The 24,014-nt window shown below is 50.3% G+C and overlaps 1 protein-coding gene across 9 annotated transcripts in view; it reads left to right on the forward strand.

The window, feature by feature from the left end:
- The window catches only part of KMT2D (lysine methyltransferase 2D), a 1,543,965-nt gene that overhangs the window by 636,095 nt on the left and 883,856 nt on the right, over positions 1–24,014 (forward strand). For all 9 annotated transcript variants that reach the window (XM_078685770.1, XM_078685786.1, XM_078685782.1 and 6 more), the window contains 3 exons: positions 1,297–1,421; positions 1,654–1,819; positions 1,927–2,007. In XM_078685770.1, coding sequence (XP_078541896.1) covers positions 1,297–1,421; positions 1,654–1,819; positions 1,927–2,007 — 372 coding nt within the window. The remainder of the gene's footprint in view (positions 1–1,296; positions 1,422–1,653; positions 1,820–1,926; positions 2,008–24,014) is intronic.

Raw genomic sequence — 24,014 nt, forward strand, 5'->3', positions numbered from 1 at the left:
ACGTCTGAGCATACCCTGCCAGAAACCGGTCCTAGGAATCTTGTTTCCGGTCCAGGGAAGGTTTGGGTTGGCAGTTCTGGCTGGACTGTTCCCATGAGGCACGGGGTCACACTGATTTGCATATGGCCATGTCTGAACTGGGGTGGCAGAGTGGGCTAAAGAACGGTGATGGATTAAACCCAGATCTATTGACTGGGTGTGAGTGTTTGATTGATTCAGATGCTCCGTCCGTCACCACCCCCTTTTGTACCGTTTTAGTCTATGCACAGCATCTGATCTGCAGCTCACATGCCTCGAACGGAAAATGCTACTGTTGCTTTTCTAGCCAATACTCTAATTCAGGAAATTTGCCTGGCGGCAACCTGGTCTTCATTGCACACGTTCACGAAACATGACTGTGTATACATTCAAATGATTAAAGAAGCAGAAGTAGGACAAGAAATCTTGCAACATCTATTCACAAACCAGTGCTCATCTTCTACCCAGCCACCACAAGTCTAGCAAATCGCTACAATGTCTATGCACGAATGTGAATCCAGAAAAGAACCACGCTGCAAAACATATAGTTTCTTACCTGTCGGTATAGTTTTGCAGTTTGAAGGATTTTTTGGATTCACTACCGAATCCACCCTCCTCCACCAAGGAAGATGAGACAAGAGGGAAAAGAAAAAGGAAAAGATGGCGACCAAAGTTAGGAGCTTCCGGAGGAAGCACGTAGATGTCACAGGACGACACCAAATGGTGGTATGACGACGCCCACCAACAGAAAAAAAGGACAAATACATCAATTTAGGACCCAACAGCTAGATGGTGCAATAATGCACAGCATGTGAAGCCAGAAAATGTCTTCAAGTTGTAAAACTACACTGACTATATGTTACAGGGCAGGGATGGTGCCTATATACTGCTGTGCCATAACTTCCGGAGGTGGTGCATAGCTTCAGTGGAATCCAATGGCTACACCTGCCAGTGGATGAGAGCAATTGTTCAAAGTTGTTGATAAAGTCTGACATTCGGGGTAATTCACAAATGTGATTAATCTGCTGTTCAGGTACCCACTTAAAAGTGCATTATCAAAGCAAGTAACTTGTTCCATATATAGGTGCCAGGCTCTTCGCTGAGAGTAGTATTTCCTGCAAGGAAAGTCCTCATAGGTTATAGACATACTGATTAAAAGCAGTTGTTGTCTGTCTAAAAAGTCTGACTGAGGATTAGAGCCTGAGAAAAGCTTTATAGCAGGTGTTGCAGTTTTCCTGTGTAATCAGTGAATTGTGTAATCAGTAACTTCTCTCACAGCTAACCATGGAGACGGCCCAAAGGATGGTGTAGGGGAGGCTGGTGCTACAGAGGGAGATGAGAAGAAGAAGCGTCGCGGAAGGAAGAAGAGCAAGTTGGAGGACATGTTCCCAGCCTATCTTCAGGTGAGGAATGGTTATTTAGGAGACATTATTCCCAAGTATGTAAACAGGAATTTCTTAATCTAATATTGGCTATTGGCTTTGTTTGTCGAACTGCTGCCCCTAAATAATTAGGTCCTTTGTCTGTGGCAGGAGATACTGCTACCTAGCATAGATAAGGTGATCTAGGAAATATGGTTGATCTTTCTTTTGACTGTTATCTATCTCCTCAACTTCTTTTATGTTGGGCTTTTAGGAGGCCTTCTTTGGGAAGGATCTTATCGATCTAACTCGAAAGGCACTACTGTCTTCCGGTGATGCAGCCATGCGGCAGAGCACTCAGAAAGCCAAGAGTGATTGCATTTCCAGTATGGCTTTTAAAGGGGCAGGAGATGGACTAGAGACTCCGTCAAATCAGAAAGGTGAGGATGAGTCTGCCATATAACTGTTAATGTGGAAGCAGTGTTGTCCCAACATTTACTTTGGTGTTTGTTTGTGTAATATCTGTACATTACTTACTGTTTTGCAGGTGAGGAAGAGCTGGTGACTATCGCATTAGCTGGCCACGAGGTGTGTAGTAAAGTGTTTGAGGCAAAAACCGAAAACCCAGGTGAGGATTGTAGGTTGGCAGCCATTCCTATAGTGTTGGGTAATGGTTTTGTTAAGTGATAATTACATCATCTCTGCTGATACCCAATTATTAGTTTTCATCTCATTTACATCCTTTGATTATGTGTTTGAGTCCATTCAACCACTCCTAAATTTTTTACTTTCACATGGTTAGTACCTAAGCAGTGGAACTGTTTTGTGGATTCTCCGGGTGAGGATTGAAAATATTTTTTCTTTCTGTACTTTTACAGCATGGGGCTGCTACAGATTCACCGGCTTTGCATTGGTCTGGCTTCTAGAGTCTGGATCTTGAGTAGTGGGTAGTGTCTGAAGTTTTTTTTTTAAAAGACCTTTATTGTATTTCACATTTGTACACCGCGTCTGGCCTACAACCCCATGGGCCGGCCGCAACGTAGTCAGTTATTCAGCCAATCAATAATAACACAGCCCATGAGCCGACAACCCTGAGGTACGGCGGCATTCCATAATCAAGAAAGTACATAAGATCCAGAAGGATTATGAATCTAATTAGGTCCATTTTCTATTTTTAAATTAACGAAACTTGCTTGTATTGCAGCAAATAAAGAAGACGACATAAACAGTCATGTGTGTAGTGTTGTGAAAATACGTAGTGCAGATACAGGTAAATCACCATCGAAAAGCCTTCTGCTGTCACAGGCTAAATACCGGAATGAGCCAGAAAATAAAAACCCACCATATAGCACTGAATCATGGGGGGGGGAGACTCTTAGTCCAGAAGGGCCTCGTCCGAGTCAATCTGGGGCGGTTCACAGATGTCTCCTCTGAACTTGTTCCACGCCCCCCAGATCTGCCCCCATTTCCTGGGGCATCCCCGATGTACAAACACCGCTTTCTCGGCAACCATCGCTACGTCCATGTCCCTACACCAGTCCTTCAGCGTAGTTGAAGCTTCAGCACCCCACAGCCTAGCTATGTTTCGTTTTGCCACCATCATCCCCAGCATGGTCCAGTCCTGCTGGCGAAGGGTCAAGTCCGTTGCATCCCATACGTTTAACAAGCAACGCCGAGGTTCCAGCAGCAGGGTAACAGCCATGGTTTGAGATATGGTGCGCATCACAGCGGCCCAGAACCTCGCCACTCGACCACAGTCCCAAATAGTATGGTAGTACGTTCCCCTCTCCCCGCATCCATGAAGACAGTACTCGTGGGAGGCTTTCCCTATCTTATGCAATACTGTTTTGGTGTAATACGTACGCTGCAGTATTTTCAGCTGCACCAACTTAAGTCTGGAGGGGATCGCCGTCTCCCTTGGCGAGGAGATAGCCTCCTGCCATTCTGAGTCCTCAAAGTCGCCCACATCCGTCGCCCAGCTCAGCCGTAACCTAGCCAGCCTGTCCGGAAGGTTGTTTACCAGTTTTCGATATGTGAAGGATGTCGCTTTGGAGGGCATGTGTTCTGTGAGCAATCTATCCTCAAGAGGAGTGGATTCCTGTAGGACTGTCTCTGCCGGGATGGCTGACTGCAGAGCATGACGGATTTGCTTGTACCTGTAATGTTCCGACTGTGCCATCTCATATTTGGTTTGTAAAAACGCAAAGTCCACTACCCTGTGTTTATTCCAAAGGTCTCCCACAACTGATATGCCTATGTTGTCCCACGCCCGGAACCCTTTACTGTTGCAAAGGAAACCTAGTCTGTATGAGTCCCACAATGGTGTCATTTGCGTGATTGTGTTAGCGCATTGGAGGTGTCTGTGTGCCTTGTACCAGAGGTGAATCGTGTGTCGCGTCGGTCCAATCAGGTCGGAAGGCATACTACGGCTATAAAGGTTTCGCAGCAAACCCTTGGGTTCCAAGCATTGTCTGTCAGCTAAATAAGCGGGTTCAGTGTGCGGGGAATGCAACCAGTAGTTAATCTGTTTGAGATGGGCCGCCCAGTAGTATAGTTCTATATTTGGGAGTGCTATGCCACCATCATACCAGTCCTTCACCACTTTGCATTGTGCTATCCTTGCTGGCTTACCGTCCCACAGCAAAGTTGAAACCGCAGAGGAGATCGCCCTGAAGTAGGAGGGGAGGACCGAGAATGGTGTATTTTCGAGAATGTACAGGAAGCGGGGAAGCGTCATCATTTTGAACAGTGCAGCTTTACCAAGGAGAGTGAGAGGGAGGGAACGCCATACTGTCACATCTCGTTTGAAACAGTCCAGTGGGGGTTTCAAATTAAGGGCGTAGAATTCGTCCGGGTCTGACTAGGCGTAGATACCCAGGTATTTAAACGCCGCGTGAGTGTAACTCAGGGGGCAGCTTGCCATGAGTGACGGCGGGTGGCCTGCAAGAATATATAGGACCGATTTAGTCCAGTTAATCCGATATCCCGACACTCTTCCAAATTTTTCGCAGACGTTAAGAAGCTCGAGAATAGACTTCTTGGGGGAGGTGAGATAAAGAAGGATATCGTCCGCGTAGAGAGATATCCGATCTTCCCACGTCGGTGACCACTGGATACCCTTAATAGATGGTTCCCATCTGATCCAGATTGCCAACGGTTCAAGGACTAGAGTGAACAGTAGGGGGTCGAGTGGGCAACCCTGCCTAGTCCCTCGACCGAGCGGGAAGACCCTAGAGATGTGGCCATTCGCCACCACCTGGGCCAGTGGTCCCGTATAAAGTAATCGAATCCAGGCGCAGAACTTGGGGCCAAAGCCCATACGCTGAAGTACAGCAAATAGGTAGGGCCATTCTACGGTGTCAAACGCCATAGTGGCGTCAAGAGACAGGAGAACAGCTGGTTCCTTTATACTGTCCCGGCGGGCCAAGACAGCCTGCAGACGTCGTAAGTTATGCGACGTATTGCGAGACGGCACAAAGCCAGACTGGTCTGGGTGCACCAAGGTAGAAAGGTGCGGGGCCAATCGTTGCGCTAGTAATTTGGCTAGGATTTTGAGTTTCGCATTAATCAGAGAGATGGGGCGGTAAGAGGCACAAGCCTCAGCCACCTTACCGGGTTTATGGATTGGAATAATTGTGGCGAGGCGCTGTTCTCTAGGGAGTTCACCCGCTTCCAGACTGTCGGCAAACATATTGAGGAGATGGGGGGCCGTGATTAGAACCGAGTTCTTGTACAGTTCCACTGGGAACCCGTTGGGGCCCAGTGCTTTGCCTGATGCCAACGTGTAGGTTGTCTCTTGTAATTCTTCCACTGTGATATCCGCCTCAAGTTGGAGCGCCGCTTCCGGGGAGAGGCCAGGAATGGTCAGATCTTTAATATAGTCACATGCCTCCGCGATCGAGTATTGCGCCTGGGTGGTATAGAGTGCCTCGAAGTGATCCGCGAGTAGGTCGACTATGGCCTCGGGATCTGAGGTCACACGACCAGAAGGCGATGTCAACTGCGAAATGACTCTACCCGCTCTCTCCTTTTTGTCCAGCCAAGCCAGCATCTTTCCGGCCTTGTCGCCTAGCTCGTAAACCCTATGACGGGTGGCCTGAATCGTGTTCAGCACCATTTCTTTCTGGTATGTCATCCACTCGGTGCGCCGTAGCCGGACAGCCTGGGCAGCCGCGAGGGATGGTCGACTCTCCTGCTCCCGGAGCGTAGTGTGAAGCGCCTCCTCTAGAGCGGCAAGTTCCCGTCGCTGTGTTCGCCTGTGGTCCGCAACGGAGGCTATGGCCTGCCCACGGAGGACCGTTTTGTAAGCCTCCCACAAGGTACTGCGTGAATCTACCGATCCAGAGTTCTCCTGGAAATATTGTTCAGTGGTCCTGGTTAAACCTTTCAATAGAGAGGGGACCTGCAGGTAGCTCGCGTGGATTGGGAAAATGCGGCCTCTATGGGGGTGGTGATTCGTGTACGTGAGTCGCAGTGGCGAGTGATCAGATATTCCCCTAGGGCGGATGTCTATCTCTTCAATGCCCTGCAGCCCGTTGTGAGAAGTTGGCCTGATGTGCAGTGTTCACTATTCTAGTGATCACTATATATCAGTCCAAACAACCCTTATTGATGATTGGTTGTAAGTCAACCTTATAGACCAGCTATCCTAGTAGCATGGATACGAGCAGTCTGAGGCTAAGACTCTAGAGGGCGTGTTAAGCCAGCTGTTTTACCATCACATTACCCCTTGAACACCCAGTGAAAGGACACCACACAAGTTGTTATGGAAATAAACAGTATATTTATTTATAACAAGACTACCCTGGCTCTTTATGAGATAGGGAGCTAAGCACACAACAAAACTCTTACGAAAATACTTTAAGTTGCACAATTTACACAAATGCCCGAGGGGCACGAAAAACCATATACTACAAAAGTGGAATGCGAATTACTAGCAGGTAAGTAACGATTTTCAGAGGCTTTAGAAACGCTAGGCCTACAATACTGAACACTCAGGTTAGAAGCAGGAGGCCTAGGGAAGCCACGTGCAGAGTGGGAACTCTCACGCGTAAGGCGGGAAAAAGCCTATGGAAGCTAGGATTCACAAAGTTACTGTTCTCGGGCGAACCCGGCTAGCTGGGACGAAAACGGGAGTGGATCCGAACACTTGGAGTGTTGGACTATGCTGGGGCACCGGAGTGCTGGATTTACCTAGCCCAGGGGCTGCGGCTGCATAGGGTTCAAGTTGCGTCGGAAACCCACGTTGACGGACCAGGAGCCTGAAGAAGAAGTTGCTGGCAGGCGGCCAGTGAAGAAAAGTTCGAAGAGATCCAAGCCTGGATCAGGGAAGAAGACCTGAAAGCAGAGGGGACCAAGTTCTGAATCACTAGCCAGTGATTAAGTGGGCACCAGGATGGCACCGGGCGAAGTCACCGCAGTCAGGTGAGTGGGCGCTGCTGGGCTCTGCAGTCTCTCGGACCAGGAGGCGTTGTCGGCGACCAGGATGGAGGTGCGAGCTGTCCCATGAAGGTTCTTGCTGTTGACGTCGCTGGACCCAGGATTGGGGCAACAAGTCTTGGCAAATGCAAGGCCCACGCGGTGGACCTAAAATGGCGTCTTGAGTGGACCAGGAGGGTCCAGGGTGCTTCTCTGAAGAAGGGAAGCAAGGGCCAGTCTGGAGCAACCAGACTAGCAGTGTTTGTCGTTGTGGAGCGTCGTGAAGGGGCCACTAGCCAACGGGCAAGCGACCTGGACAACGCGGTGAGCAGCAAAGAGCAGACGGGCCCCACGCAGATCTCGTGGATGCAGGGGGGCTGAACTTCGGTGCTGGAGCTGCTCAGGGTCGGGGCTTCTCTTACCCCAAAGCACTCGGTCGAGGGTCACTCGGATGTCGTGCTGGACAAGCGTCGTGCAGTTCAGAGGATGGCCGGTCCCTCGAGGTCTCGTCGCACCCACGGTTCACAGCTGGGCTGATGATGTAGGTTGAGGTCAGAGGTGCCAGGGAAGCCGGTTCTCGTCGTGATGAAGCAGTCTTGATCCGTAGGAGAGACTGGCAACAAACCGCGAAGCTTGGTTGGTGCCTGCTGCTGCAGGGTGACTACTCCTTAGTCACAAGGGAGAAAATCTTGCGTAGAGTCTTGAGTTCTTCTTGTACAAGGTCGGTTCAGGATTCAAAGATTGATCTAATTTGGAAGGGGGCCAGTTCCTACCTTTATCCTGAAAAAGGGGGCTGGCACGCGACTAAGTCCTGCCCTATGGGTGGGACCAGGAGGGGGGTGGTTACACCCCCTTCCTTGGCGGGCTTTTCCCCAGCTCAGGGTCTGGAGTGTCCCTGGAACTGGTTCAAGCCGGCCTATGCACAGTGAGCACCGGGGTGCCACTTGCAGTCACCTTCCTCTGTAGCCCTGCCTACCTAGAATACACAAAACCCTGTCTGGGACGGTGCTGGCACCGCCCCTGGCAGGAAACCCTTTGTCCTTGCATCCTGCTCTGGGAGGACTCCCAGCAGCAGGAGGGCAGACTTGTGTCTCGGTGGCAGCATCCATTTTGTGGAGCTAAGGCTCTGTCTGACTTTAACCGGGGTTACAGGCTACCTACATGTCGTGTCCCTCTAGAAGGGTGGAATGCTAACCCCGTCGCCAGAATTGGCGAGGGGTTAGTATTCCAATTCGTATGACACCTTACTCGACATGTTTTGATAAAGCGATACCAGAGTTGGCATATAACCGCGAGGATTATAATGCACTTAAGAGTATATGGTATGCGATATCATGGAAACGGCTAAGGGATAGATCCCGAAAGCCGCAGACAGGCTCAGCTCATGCCAGAGCACCATCTCACACGATTCCAAGCACTCTGCCTTCAGGATTGTCAAGGCCTGCCATAGGAGTGACTGATAGGAGATCTGTGTGCCCACTTAGGTTTAGATATAGGTATACGATATCTACAGCAAAGGGTGATTACACCACCTTGCCCCAGCTGTCAAGCAGCCAGTTGTGTCAGTTTAGTTAGTCAGCCCAGGGGTGGCATAATACATGCTGCAGCCCCTGGGAGACTTCTGGGTACCCCTCAGCCCTGGTTACAGGGACTCAGAGAGGGCCCAGTGCCAATTCAGTACCTGAGTACAATTTGGATAGAGAGAACAGCTAGGCTGTGGGTCTGATTAGCAGGCCCACAGCCAGGGAAAGTCGTAAACCAGTGAAGCAAAAAGCAAAAATCTGGGTGATCATAGGATTGCAGACCCTACTCTCCTACACCCGTCCCCAGACAGCAATAGGTAATCTATCCGTGGGAGGCAGCCGTGGGTAGCTGAGTAGTAAGTATATTGTCTATCGTAAGGGTGTTTGTATCTCCAGCAATCCGTGAGTCCGAGGGCGTCAAGTAGTCCGAGGAGTCGTCCGGCTCCCCGCACCGATGCCGTAGGAGGGTGTCTATCGAGGTCTTGATCAGCAAGGTCATTGAAGTCGCCCCCCACCACCAGTGTAGCATGCGGCAGAGTCAAGAGAAAGGCCGTAAGGGCCGTGTGCGCAGTGGCATGTAGGCCCGGCGGAATGTACACAGACACAAAATTGAAAAGCTGGCCCTCCCACTGCACCGTTGCCGCTGCAAAGCGTCCCTGTGTATCTACACGTGTCTGCTGTACCACCAACTGAAAGTTCTTTCTTATTAATATCCCTGTCCCCCTTGAACCCGAAGAGAAGTCAGCGTGCGCAATGAACTTATATCCCCACCTATCCATTGCCAATGATGCCGAACCCACCAAATGGGTTTCTTGCAGTAAAACAATGGCCGGGCCACAACGCTTTAGATATTGCAGCACTAGGCCACGCTTCACCTTGTCCCCCAAACCCCGTACGTTCCAGGTCAGGACTGTTAAAGCTGACTGGTGGGTTATATGAGTGTCAGGAACATCTGGCGCCTGTGCAGCCATCTATCAGTGTACTTGGAATCGCGGGAGGTGAGACCTGTAGTGCCTCTACGTCAGGAAACATGTCGTCGTCAGTGCAACACAAAGGAAAAAGGAAAATACAAAAAAGGAACAACCCAACCAACCGTCCTCCCTTTGCCCCCCCTCCCTTCCCCCCCTCCCTGCCTCCCTGCTTAACGGACCTTCAACTGCCCGCCTCCCCAACATAGCAGAGTGCTTAACCCATCCCTTAAACAGTTTACTTGCGCGCTGGGGTGGAGTGTCCTCCGGAGCAGGCGACCTCCCTGCCCTCCTCCGGGCTCCCCAGGCCGGTGTCCAAGTGTGTCCCTTTTGCAAAGTTCTGTAGTTCACAGCATATTGTCCAAACACCGGTACATCAGGCTTCCACTCCTCCTGCTGCTCCCTGGACATCAGGCGTAGGTGATCTAGTCATTCCCCCCCTTCCTGAGAGTTGCGACCCCATTTGACTATGGTCCCGGTGGATTCGAGGGGGCTTGTTTGAACGGTGATTCTGTCCGGTAGGCCTCCATCCTTCCAACCAATCCCGTGCCATTTCCGGCGTTTCAAAAAACCAAACCTTGTCCTCCGCTACCACCCTAAGGCGCGCCGGGTACAGCATCGAGTAGGGCAGTTCCTTAGCCCGCAGCTCCCTCTTAACATCTAGGAAAGTTTGTCTCCTACGTGCCACTTCGGCAGTGTAGTCTGGAAAGAAGGCGATCGTGGAGTTCTGGATTTGAATGGCCGGGAGACCCTTGCTGCTTGCAAAATCGTATCCCGGTCCCTGAAATTGAAAAGTCTAGCCAGGACTGGTCTCGGGGACGCCCCCGTCTTTGGCTTCCCGCCGGGGACCCTATGGGCCCTCTCCACCGAGAAGAAGTGGGAGAGGCCCTTCGGGTTTAACTGCGTTTTAATCAAGTCTTCAACGTAGAGATCCATCGTCCCTTTTCCTTCCGATTCCGGAATTCCTAAAATTCGGACGTTGTTTCTCCTCGAGCGCCCTTCCTGATCATCCATCTTCTCTCTGAGGGATTTGTTCTTGGCCACCATTTTCTCCATTGCCACTTGCAGCTCAGATACGTCCTCCACCAAGGATTTAGTCACCACCTCCACTTGCTTCACTCTCTCATTCATTTTCTGGAGATCTGCTCTGATCAGGGTTACCTCTGTGGCCGTAGATCCCACCGTGGTCTGTACCTGAGTCAGAGCACGCATCACGTCTTCTAGTGTCGCCTTTTTCGTCACGTCCCCTTCCTGTGTCTTCCCCGTGGAGCTGCGGGGTTCCGCCTGGGGAGGGTTAGTTTTCTCGTAGGCGAACTTGTCCAGTTTAGCCTGCGTTGAATTGTGTTTGGGTCCTCTGCCTGCCATAGTCGTACTTGAGGGCACCTCACACCTGTGCCGTGTGCCTGCCGCCCCCTTCGGCTCCTCCTGTGAATCTCCTAGTCTCCTCTCCAATCGCAGCCTCCGGGACGTTGAGGGCCACAGCTTGCCAACGCAAGGCGCGGGATGAGTCTGTACTGGTAGTGTGTGCCGTGCTTCCTATGCACTCTTCTCCCCTCAAGGTGATAGTATGACAGCGACGCTGTCGACGCTATTCTCTAGCGTCCCTGTGCCTGCGCGTGGTTATGCTACTTGCAGCGAGGCCCGGGGCGCTGATCTCCGTCTCCCCTCACGCTCCTCCTCCAGGCTCCTCCACACGGATGATGTTGCTACTTAACGCTGCATGGCCTGGGGTCCAGGGCACCAGGGGTCCAGCCAGCGGCCAAACGCGATTTGGGCGAGTAGCCCCGTCCATCGTGGTTGCAGGTAGACACAGACCTCCACTGCCTCAGTCCGCCCCTGTGCCTCAGTTCGCGCCTCTCCTTACCCCTCCGGTAGTCTCTCCACAGCACTGGGAGGGGGGCGCCCAATACCGCCGCGCTCCTACTCCTCTCTCTGTGCGGGCCGCGTCTCTCTCCTTCCGGTCTTCCGGGAGTCCGGGGCGTCACTGCTATTTCCAGCCTGCTCACCAGTCTCTGTGATGCACCGCTCCCTCCAGCACACTCAGGTCCATGGCCGGTGGTGCTGCGGTTTCTTCCGTCACCAGCGTCACCCTCCGTCCCGATGTCAGCGACACTTCCGGCGCCGGCTTCCCTTGTCACCCTCACTTCCGCCCGGGCACTCTCGAGGGACAGTCTGCTGCCTGCCGCTTCCTCTAGGCCTCGCTTCGCCGGAATCCAATTGCGGCGGTGTTCGGTGTCGGCCGATTCGTACATCTACTCCGCAGGGCACCGCTCGGTCCTCAACCCGGTTCGCCCCTTCGGAGTGTCAGCAATGACTGATTATTATGCCGGATAGATGTGGGAGATTGCCTCGCACTCGGAGCTCCTCAGCTAAGCTGCCGCCATGATCGGCTGCTAGCCACGCCCCAGTGTCTGAAGTTTTGATAACAAAGTTGGGGTTCAAACATAACACCTGGACACTTTAGTTTGTTTTGTCAGCTGTTTTCGAAAACAGAAATGCACACGAAAATCAGACTTTCACAGAAAGCAGAAGAGATGTTGCATGACAAGGTTTTTGTAGGGTAAGTCTTCACAGTTCATGGCAGAATCACCGACTTAATACAGGAGAATAATTTCACAATAACTGGGGTACAACCCTGGGGTAGCAGAAGAGCACAAATGAGTTACTTAATCTCCATAGAGCTACAATGCTTGGCTTAAATGAATGTTCGAGGCATGTGGGCTGCTGAATTTATATCTGTGCATAGATCGCCGCCTAGTGTTGGGTCCCGATGATTGCACATTGTTGTCCTGGAAGAGTCTTTGAAGTATCACGAGATAGGTGGCTCCTCCCCTGGACTACAGTGCGCATGGGCATCCTCTCCATCCTCAGATTGTTTTTTTCCGCCATTTGGTTCGGATGTACTTTCTTAACTCACGTTCGGAATAGCTCTAAAAACTTTTTCACAAGGCCAAAAGGCCTTCGGGGCGTCGGTATTGTCTTTCGTTCGGTGCCTCGTACTTGTTCCAGCTCTTCGAGCCGGACGTCGACGGCCGCTTGCCTTTTCGACACCAGAGGCCCCATCGTGATCGACGATGGAACGGAGTCCGTTCAAACGATGTCCCGTTTGCAACTCCAAATACCCTCACATCGATGTGCACCCGGTGTGCAATAAATGTCTGTCACCGGACCACGACGAGGCCAGCTGCATGGCCTGTTCTCGATTCAGGTTGAAGAAGACTCTTCGGCTTCCACGCGCCGCAAGACAGTCGGCGCGGGAGTTGGCGCCCGACCCAGAGAACATCTTCGAGGGTGACGACAACGAGGGTTTAGAAGAAAAGGATCCCGATCGACAGTCGGATCCCGCGTCGGAACAGACCTCGAACTATGATGAGGACGAAGAGAAAATCTACGTCCAGGATTGAAGACATCGTCGAGGTAGGAGACGACGCACAAGCCATCGCAGCCGTCGGCGACGACTCAAGCGATGAGCAAGGACCAACCGCAGTAGCGGGGCCCAATAAAGACTCTATACCTTCCAAGGCTCAGGTCGAGGCATCGCCGGAAGGACTTAGCCAGGATCTTCATCCACATTCTATAGCCCCGCTTCCAGGCCCGGCTAAGAACATTTCAAAAGAGCCATCGGTCGATCGACCACAATCAGTGGAGAAATCGAAACCAAAACCTAAAGACACTAAATCGAAACCGAAACTGGTCAAAACAGTCATCGGCTCGACGACTTCGGCACCGATCAAGTCAAAAGGTGTCATCGACCCGACAGGGTCGCAAGGGGGTGTCGACCCGAAGATCGCAGCGAGTGAGCCCGTCTCTAAAGTCAAGCACGTCACGCTTGCGTCGTCGACGTCAGGGTCCAAAGATGGCGACACTATCAAAGGACTCAAGACTCAAAAGACCCTCGATCCGAAGCATCGGAAGCCAGTAATGGTCAAGGCCTTCGAGTCCAAAACCACACTCGACCCGAAAGAACATGTCCAATCGAAGCAAAGGAGCGTACCTGCTGCGCACCAACAGCTCAAGTCGACGCATGGCCATATACAACATGCTGAACAGTCGAAGTCGGTCGAATCGAAAACGAAGCAGGTCAGTCCATCTTCAATGCTTCCGGCGCGATAAAGTACGGACTGCCCCCAACCGCACGACCTAAGACGGCCCAGCTCCAAAAGGGCACCGACTCATCCAAATCATTATCGGTGGCTTCAACCACTCGACCCATAGTGGAGGACGTTCTGTTCCAGGCACCCACCTATGATAATCAGTCGAAACTCTACATTGACTCCGATTCAGGAAGACTCACAATTTATAAAAGGAAAATCAGACCGGAAACTCCTATGGAGTCGTACAAAATACCGCTCAAAAAGAAGAGGGACTCTGCCACCTCGCCTACTCTTTTTGAACCTCTACAGTCCTATGGACAGGAATGTACCTATTCTCCCACACATGCCACTGAGGATGTACAGGAAGGGTACAATGAAGAACAGTTTACTTATCCTGTTGACACGGATCAAGAGGAGTCCCAACAATGGACTGACCCTGTTGACCCTGATGAGCTGGACACCATGCCTCACACTCAGTCCTATGCAGTCAAAACATCACCTACTGAGGATACTGCTGCGTTTAACGCCTTGATTGAGAGGGCAGCCCTTAACCATGATGTGGATATGCACGCTGACCCAGTAGAGGAAGACTTTCTGTTTGATACCTTCTCAACTTCAGAAAGATCAGTGAAGACGTTGCCTATGCTCAAAGGTGTGCTCAAACACGCTGGTGACATTTTCAAAGAACCAACTATGGCAAGGGTTGTAAATCCCAGGATTGAAAAGAAATACCGGCCTGCGCCTGTAGACCCTACGTATATCAAAGGCCAGCTCCCGTTCGACTCGGTGGTGGTGGCTAATGCTCGTAAGAGAGCAAACTCTCAGACAAGTGGTGATGCTCCTCCTCCGGACAAAGAATCCAAGATCTTGGAAGCTTCTGGCAAACGTGTTGCAGCTCAAGCGGCTAATATTTGGAGAATCTCAAATACACAAGCATTATTAGCCAGATATGATAGGGCTCATTACGACACGTTAGAGCAGCTACTACAACACCTGCCTGATGCTTATAAGGAAGGAGCTGAACTGCTGATACAGGAGGGGAAGCTAATCTCAAAAGCATCCATTAAATGTGCGTTAGATGCGGCTGACACAGCAGCTAGGGCCATCAACACTAGTGTGATGCTTAGAAGGCATGCCTGGCTCCACATATCTGGTTTCAAGTCGGAGATCCAAACAACTCTGCTTAATCAGCCAGTTAACCCTGACTTTGTTTGGTCCTGATGTAGACACCACCCTAGAAAAAATAAAAAAAGACACAGAAACTGCCAAGTCCATAGGAGCTCTGCAGTCACAACAGTTCAGGGGCGGTTCCTTTCGTCGCTCCGGTAACAGGGGAGCTTCTAGGGGACAGGCATCACAGCAAACCCAATACAATAAAGGAGGCACACAAACCACCTATAACAAGAACAATAGGGGTGGATACCGTGGGAACAGCGCCAAAGGCAGAGGACGGGGAAATAATAATGCCAGATCCTCCGCCACCAATAAACAGTGACTTCTTGTCACTGCCCCCGGACCATACAACACCGGTCGGGGGAAGACTTCAGCAGTTCCTGCCAGTCTGGGAAGGCATTACCTCAGACAGGTGGGTGAGACAGCTTATACAATACGGATATTGTCTAGAACTAACGTCCACTCCACCCAACATACCCCCAAGGCACCGTCCTATGTCCGCAGAGCACATGCACTTATTACAGCAAGAAGTCATCTCCATGCTGCAAAAAGGGGCCATAGAACTCGTGCCTTTAGAAACACAGGGTACAGGGGTGTACTCTCTGTACTTCTTAATCCCAAAAAAGGACGGGTCTCTCAGGCCCATTCTGGACCTCAGACCCTTGAATCAATACATCCTGTCAGAACATTTTCACATGCTCACTTTGCAACAAGTTCTACCATTGCTCAGTCAAGGGGATTTCCTAGCAACCCTAGACCTGAAGGATGCATATTTCCACATTCCCATTCACCCCAGTCACAAGAAATATCTCAGGTTCACCATAAACAACCAGCATTACCAGTTCAAGGTCCTGCCTTTCACCCCAGCCCCCAGAGTGTTTACCAAGTGCTTAGCAACAGTGGCTGCGCACCTTCGGAGACAACACATCCATGTCTATCCGTATGTGAACGACTGGCTTATCCAAGCAAAGTCGGCCCAGCAATGTGCCAGCCACATGTCCCGCACAATTCACCTCCTACACAGTCTAGGATTTTCACTAAACTACCAGAAATCTCATCTTCTACCCGCACATGTACAACAGTACTTAGGCGCGCAAATAAACACTCTGACGGCAACAGCACAGCCAAACTCAGCGAGAGTCAACAGCATGCAGGTGCTGATTCAAAAATTCAGGCCCCAACACTCACTCCCAGCGCGAGTGTTTACGCAGCTGATAGGCATGATGGCCTCTTGCATCTTTATAGTCCCACACGCAAGGCTGCACATGCGTCCGCTTCAGGAGTGCTTGGCACGACAGTGGAACCAGGCTCAGGGACAACTGAAAGACCTAGTGTTGGTACTGGTCATGCATACAACTCTCTGCATTGGTGGAACACACAAAACCTTTGCAGGGGACGACCGTTCCAAGAGCCTGTGCCACAGATAGTGCTGACGGCGGACGCATCTCTCCAGGGCTGGGGAGCGCATGTCCTCCATTACACAGTGCAGGGCCTATGGACGACGCAGCAGCAGAAGATGCACATCAACCTCCTGGAGTTGATGGCAATCTTCATGGCAATGAAGGCGTTCAAATTGCATTTGTGCAACAAAGTCGTGCAGATCCAGACGGACAACATGACTGCAATGTATTACATCCAGAAGCAGAGAGGGACACACTCTCCACAATTGTCACACCTAGCGCAGAGCATGTGGAAGTGGGCCATTCAAAGGAACATGTTCCTCATGGCGGAACACCTCCCAGGCAAGGACAACCAGATAGCGGACCTGCTCAGCAGGCACAGCCATCAAATGCACGAATGGGAGATACATCCCTCAGTGCTCCAACCGTATTTCCAGCAGTGGGGTCATCCAGAGATAGACCTATTCGCCACACAAGAAAACGCAAAATGCCAAACCTTCGCCGCCAGGTTCCCACACCCGCAGTCTCAGGGCAATGCGATATGGATGAACTGGTCAAACAGATTTGCGTACGCTTTTCCTCAGCACCGCTCATACCGCTGGTAGCGCGCAAACTGCGGCAGCACTCCATGACACTCATCCTAGTTGCTCCAACGTGGGCGAGGCAAGCATGGTACACCACATTCCTAGAACTTTCAGTGGTGCCCACCAATGCCTGGACTCACACCCAGTCTCCTCACTCAGAGCCATGGAGACATTCAGTACCCAGATCCGCAACAGTTGAGCCTTGCAATATGGCTCCTGAGGTCATAGAGTTTGGCTACCTGAACCTGCCCCCTGACTGTATGGACATCATCAAGGAGGCTAGGCGGCCTACAACAAGGGCGTGCTATGCGGCAAAATGGAAACGTTTTGTCATTTATTGTTCCAACAATAACATAAATCCACTAGATGCATCAACGCAAAACATCATATGCTATTTATTGCACCTATACAGATGCAATCTAGCCTATAGTTCCATCAGGATACACTTAGCTGCAATGACAGCTTATCTTCAGACCCGACCGCACCTTTCGCTTTCCAAAGTGCCTGCCATTAAAGCTTTTATGGAGGGACTCAAAAGGGTAATTCCTCCAAGGCACCCACCTTCGCCTGTCTGGAATCTAAACCTAGTTTACACCAGACTAATGGGTCCACCCTTTGAACCTCTTCACTCTTGTGAAATACAATTTCTAACATGGAAAGTGGCTTTTCTAGTAGCGATCACATCGCTAAGAAGGGTTAGTGAGCTGCAAGCCCTCACTATTCAAGAGCCTTTCATTCAGATTCATGCTAATAGGGTAGTGCTGCGTACCAACCCTAAATTTATGCCTAAGGTGGTGTCACAGTTCCACATTAACCTAACAATTGAACTGCCAGTATTCTTCCCAAATCCTGATTCTGTGGCAGACAGAGCACTGCACACACTGGATGTTAAAAGAGCTCTCCTGTAATACATAGACAGGACTAAAGATTTCAGGAAAACTAAGCAACTGTTTGTTGCCTTCTCTCCACAGCACAAAGGCAACCCCATTTCCAAATCAGGTATAGCCAGATGGATTGTTAAGTGCATACAAATCTGTTATCAAAAGGCTAAACGCACATTAACAGTTCCCCCAAGAGCGCATTCCACGCGCAAGTTAGGGGCATCCATGGCTTTCCTAGGTAACATTCCTCTAGAGGATATATGTAGAGCAGCCACATGGACCACCATACACACATTCACCAAACACTACTGCGTGATGTACACTCCAAACAGCAAGCTGCTGTAGGTCAGGCTGTTCTCAGAACTCTTTTTCAGACTGCTGTAGCTGGCACGGGCACCCGCCGCTAAGGAGGATACTGCTATTTATTCTATGCACAGATATAAATTCAGCAGCCCACATGCCTCGAACGGAATATGCTACTTACCAGTATGCATCTGTTCTTGGCATGTAGGGCTGCTGACATTTATATCGCCCACCCTCCTCCCCGGTGCCTGTCGCAGCTGTAGCACTCAGAATAATTCTCATGCATGGTCATCACTTACTGTATCATACTCCATCTCTGCCACAATGGCGAAAAACAATCTGAGGATGGAGAGGATGCCCATGCGCACTGTAGTCCAGGGGAGGAGCCACCTATCTCGTGATACTTCGAAGACTCTTCCAGGACAACAATGTGCAATCATCCGGACCCAACACTAGCCGGCGATCTATGCACAGATATAAATGTCAGCAGCCCTACATGCCAAGAACAGATGCATACTGGTAAGTAGCATATTCCTTCTGTGCATTGGTACATTGTGTGGACAAATGAGCATTTTTAGGGGCTCACTGCTGCAGGGGTTCACCCTTATCAGTCGACTGGTCCTTAAACCAACAAGATAGAGATTGGAACAGCGGCTGGAATATAAAAACAAGTTTATTAATCACTCATGAGTGGGACTACATCGATACAGCACTACATCGATATCGGGCACTGTATGAGATAGTACAAGGAATACAGGAACCATGGGGTTTATTCCCTGTTTGTTGCTGAATAAGCATGGAGACTCAAGGAGGAGGAGGTACAATCATGTACAAGAATAACTATCGACTAACGTGGGCAGACAAAAACCTCTTACTCAGCAATGTGGGAGGGAATAGAAGACCGCTTAGTTAAAACAGCCTGACAGTTACATTCTAAAACAGGTGCATTCTAGCAGCTACAGGCCTTTATGAGCATGCACAGTGCTCTGGCTCAGTACTAAAGGAGTTAACTACAATTGATGACTCAAGCAGAGAAGGAAGGCAGGGAACAGTGAGGACGGCAGAATCACATTGCTAACACATGGCTAATGCAAATGGATTCCGTATTAAAATGGCTTCAGCTCATGCTAACCGTAATTCCTGCGACTTCCATAATTGTGGCTATATTAGTACAGGCCATGTATTTAATCATTTTTCCAGAGCCCCCGACATTGTAAAAGAGACCTAAGATGGAAATAGAATGTGGGCTGGACAGACAGACGTCCTCACAGCGCATGTTAAGGTCACTTTGTATGCATATGATACCAGTCACACAGAGGGGAACTAATTTCTGGCCTGAATGAACTCCATTTAACAACATGGCTTCTAGATTTTTAGAATCTGCCACTCATGCATGGTTCTCTGAAGATGTCCCTTCAATAGATACGATGTGCATTCCAACAAATGAAAGATGTTTACAGTATGTTACTTGACATAAATGTCTCCGATTTGAAGTGAAATAAAAGTTGATCACACCCTCTACTTTTGAAAGATGTTGCCATATTCTCCCCTCCTTAGGTTTTGTTCGACATCATTGAAATTGTAGACCAGATTACCTTAAGGGGTTCGTGTTAACAATCCTTGTAAGTTATATTTTTATGGAATGACTGAAGTGATTCCTCCCAGAAAGGAATCCCCTTCTTCAAGTTGGTCAGACATTGTAACGGTAACACGGTTTGAGCACTGTTTGAGAGAGGCATAAATGTATCATTGAGAAACCATTATGGAGGTTTTTTGGCAGCATTCTTAACAAATTATCGTAATGTAAGCACTGTGCGCATAGCATGAGTTCGTACTGTTAGATAAGATTACGGCATTGTTGAGAACACCATACGTCTATTCTGTAGCTCACTTCACCTTTTCATTTGAATTCAACAGGCCAGAGGTCTTCAAACCCTGGGGCAGTGTCCCTGAGAGGTGGTAAACAGGGCTGCTTCGATTTTTGAAAGGAGGCTCTAAGCTTTAGCTAATAGGGCCATTTTCAATACCAATGGGGAACAGAGACAGTGAAAGAAAATGAAGGATCACATTATCTGAATATAAAGACAATTTCTGATAGATACATCTGCATGTGGATTCCTCACCTTATGAATATCCCCTGCGCCAGCATTCCACGGAACTTTTTCATAGCTCTCCGCGCCAACGAGGTCGTCATAGCATCACGGCTCCGCAGGCGGCTCCGCATGACGTCACCGGAGCCATAAGAGGACCACGTCGGCGTGATGACGTCCGTTCCCTTTTTTCCGCGCTGCCGACGCAAACGTTTTTTTTCTGGGACTCTCCATACTTCGTTTTGTATTTTTGATTGTATCCCTTCCTTTCTCTGTCACGTCTGCTCCGAGGAAGTCAGGGTTCAAACCTTTCCGGGAATTGCGGAAAACATATGTCAATTACTGACCCACATGAGGATTGCCTTTCGTGTTTATCCTCGGATCATGACGTCGAGGGATGCTCTTTGTGCAGGAAGATGAATCCCAAGGCGATAAAAGAGCGAGAAGCAACGCTTTACATGGCTAAAGCAAGAAAAGAAAAAAGGAGTCGAAAAAGGTCTAAGTCTGATTCTTCGACGTCGCACGAATCCAAGAAGAAGCATAAGAAGAAGAGGAGACATGCTTCTCGATGCCGGTCTTCGAAGTCTGTGATGTCGAGGTTGCCTTCTCCTCCTGCTCCTCGAGGTCGAGAAAAGGTCTTTTTCACCCTAACCTTCAGTTTCTCCTCAGATGACTCCGGCTCATTCTCCTTCCTATAAGTGGACTCCAGAGCAGGAATCGACGCTGAGATTTTCTCCGTCGAATCCCGCTGATGATGATGAGGTTCCTTCGGCTCCAGCTGTTCCACCTGTGGCTCCAGCAGCTCTGACTCCAAAGGTACCTCGATCGGATCCGGAACCGGCTTCTTATCCTCAGTTTCCTTTGCCGGGTTCTGATCCCTTGCATTTTTTAAATGCGATGTATGGTGTTTTCACCAGGGCCTCGTACCCCTTCGGGTCCCATGGGTCCATTGGCATATAATTTGGGTGTGCCTCTCCTGTATCCTCAGGCTCCCTTTATGCTGTTCATGCCAGCGATGTCGTCCTGGTCTTTTACCGCTCCGAGGATCTCGATACCGTATGGGCAGTCTCCGGCTCCATCCCGTGAAGCTTCTCTGATTCCAACAGCGCTGGTCATGGATCCACCTTCGATGCCGTGTCCGGAGCCGTCGACGCCACGTGTTGCGCCGTTGACGCAACTTCAACACCGCAGCCGAAGATGCGTTCGAGGAGAGAGGCGCAGAGATTATTGGAAGAGGAGCAGTACCATGATGATGAGGGAGGAAGGAGAGGTGTATGACGCAGAAGATGTTTGAAGACTTGTGTGAAGCAAGTTGGCTTGTCACTTCTCCAGAGTGGGACTTTGTTTCTCAAAAGGCTTCTCCCTCTAAGGATGTTGGGCCATGTGATAGTTATTAGGAAGGCTGCGGAACTGTTGGACTTGCAGCGTCCTGTGGCGGAGTATAAGCCCAATATTCTCACTGAAGTACTTTGTTCTCCTTCGGTGGTTGAGCCACTTATGCCATTTAATCATGCTCTTACTGAGCCTTTTCTTGATGTGTGGTGCAATCCTCTTTCGGCTCCTGCAGTTTCAAGGTCAGTCTCGAGAAGGTATAGACCTGCTCCTGGGGATCCGGTTTTCCTTTCCTCTCACCCGTCTCCTGAAAGTCTGGTTGTGCAGGCTTTTTGCTCAAAGCAGTCATCCGGGGCGTTTTCGCTGGCTCTGGCAGACAGATTCTAAGAAGTTGGAGCAGTCTGCGAAAGAGGTCTTTTCTTTGGCCAGTATGGCATTAAAGTCTACCAATGCCACTTGTCTTTTGGGCAGGTACATTCATGCTTTAATGGACTCTGCGAAACAGCTTCTCCCTAAGTTATCTGAGGAGGGCAAGGGGAATCTGAGTGAGGTGTTGGTGGGTGCTCAAGCGTCTGCTCTCCAAGTTATTGAGTCTGGTCTGGATACAGCGGATTCTGTGGCCAGAGTCATGGGTCCGTCTGTTGCTGCAAGTAAGCAGGCATGGTTGAAATGTTCGGGGTTCTCTCCTGACATGCAGGCTGCTCTTAGTGATTTGCCATTTGATGGTTCCAAGCTTTTTGGGAAAAAGGCTGACTCTGCCCTGCAGAAATTTAAAAACAGTAAGGCAACGGCAAGGTCTTTGGGTTTGTAGTCACAATCAAGAGGCTATGGATTTAAGAGATATTGTGGCTTTGGGAAGTCACCCTTTTGTGGGTCCAGACCGCCTCAGCAACAAAACCTCTTATATAAAAGCTACAGGGGTAAAGGCAGAGGTCCCCTTCATGGAGCCGGGCGTCAACCCACTTCCTCTTCCTGTTCTACCTCCCCAACCCCTCCTGGTAATGCAGGAAAGCAGCCCTAGATCCGCCATTCAATATCCTGTAGGTCCCGTGGGGAGCCGGCTTACCTATTTTCTACAAGATTGTAGGTTAATCACTTCGGACCTCTGGGTTTTAGATCTTGTAGAGAATGGGTACGCCCTTCCCTTCAGGGAATTCCCTCCTCCTTATCCTCCTTGCCAGGGATTTTGCACGGAGGATCATTTGCTTCTCCTTCAGAAGGAGGTTCTTACCCTATTACATAAAAGTGCGATAGAGGTGGTTCCAGAGCAGGAAAGCGGTCAGGGATGCTACTCCCGGTATTTCCTGATTCCCAAGAAGGATGGCAGGTTCTGTAGTAGGGGATCTCTGTGTATAGTCATAATCTAGTGAATAGTCCCGCCCATGCACGGGGACCCCGGAGCAATCAAAAATGATCTGTCGTCTTTTCAGTCCTGCATAGACACTTAAGAGAAAATCAAAGACAAATAATGCGGCCTATAACCACAAGGCTACACTGGCCAGCACTTCAACTTAAAGTGAAAAGGATAGCCAAATAAAACCACATTTTACATATATTACCAAGTTTCACTCATAGAGAAACTTCCCTTCACCAAAATCCTTGAAATGATAGAGCGGAAGGGTTGGACAGACAAGCCCCCATAGGCTGCCATTATGTGTCTGGAAAAGGAAACCGTGCCTTTAAGGAACTCTTCAGAGACCCTCGGTATCCCAGGATGCACAGCCAAAGTCCTTTTACTTTCAGTACTTTTTTCCGGCTCCTGCTAGCAGGAGCCTGCAGCATTGAGCTCTACCTTTTTGGGTATTACTTAAATTTTTGGCACTTTTCCAGTGTTTTGAGTGTTTCACTCGACGTCTGGGGTCTTCTTCCAGTTGCTGTGCTTTTTAGCCAGTTTTGCCACCTTTTTCTGTCGAATATGCCAGATTTATTCGACAAAAGCCCTGAGTGTGGCAGGAAGAATGCTAAATCTGACCCCCACAGAGTATGTATACTCTGCCTCCCTTCGTCCCATGTCCCGGACTCCTTTGATATCTGTCACACTTTCTCCAGGAGGACCCTGCGTGACAGGGAGAAGATTTGTCTCCAAGGCCTGGAGCAGAGGAGACCAGAACCAGGTGGGACTTCTGGGCATGGAGGGACTCTATCTTCATCCTCTGCCCGTGCGTCTGCATCTGGGGGGCTCCCCAGTCAAGAAAAGGCTCAGAAAAGGCGCCGGTTCCGGTCGACGTCGATGGCTTCAGCGTCGAGAGGTATGACCACCATATGCTCCCTGTCGACCCAGGGCTCTGGTTCGAAGCGGATTCGCCGTTCGACGTCGAGGGGAAGGACGTCGAGACCTCTGACGAGGTTGACGTCAAGGACTATACCGGCGTCGATGATGTGTCCCATAGGCGAAGGCGCTCGCCGTCGAGGCGACACCACCGTTCGCCGGCGACAGTCGACGTCAAGGAGAGGCAAGTCGACGCCGAGGAGGCGACAATCGACGTCGAAGAGTTTGTCGACGTCTGGAACATCGACGTCGAGACAAGGAAAGTCGAAGATGTCGACGTCGAGAAGAGAAAAGTAGACGTCGAGGAGACACTCCAGGCCTAGAACGGTGTCTAGTGCCTCGGTGGTTCGTCTTTCATCTTCATCTAGGAGTTCCCGGTCGCGGCGGCGCCAGCGCTCGTCCGCAGAGAGGTCTGCGTCCAGACCATCCTCCCAGAGGCCTGCTCGGTAGAAGAGGAGGTTGCATAGGTCGCCGGACTCTGAGTATTCCCGGACCTACTCGCCCTCAAGACCCAGGACGCCTATGCCTCCTTCACTACTTCCTCTGCCTACAACGATACCTCCGCCTCCACCTCCATCTCTGCCTCCACCACCTCTGCCT

The sequence above is a fragment of the Lissotriton helveticus genome, chromosome 1_1 (genome assembly GCF_964261635.1).
Source record: "Lissotriton helveticus chromosome 1_1, aLisHel1.1, whole genome shotgun sequence".
NCBI lineage: Eukaryota > Metazoa > Chordata > Amphibia > Caudata > Salamandridae > Lissotriton > Lissotriton helveticus.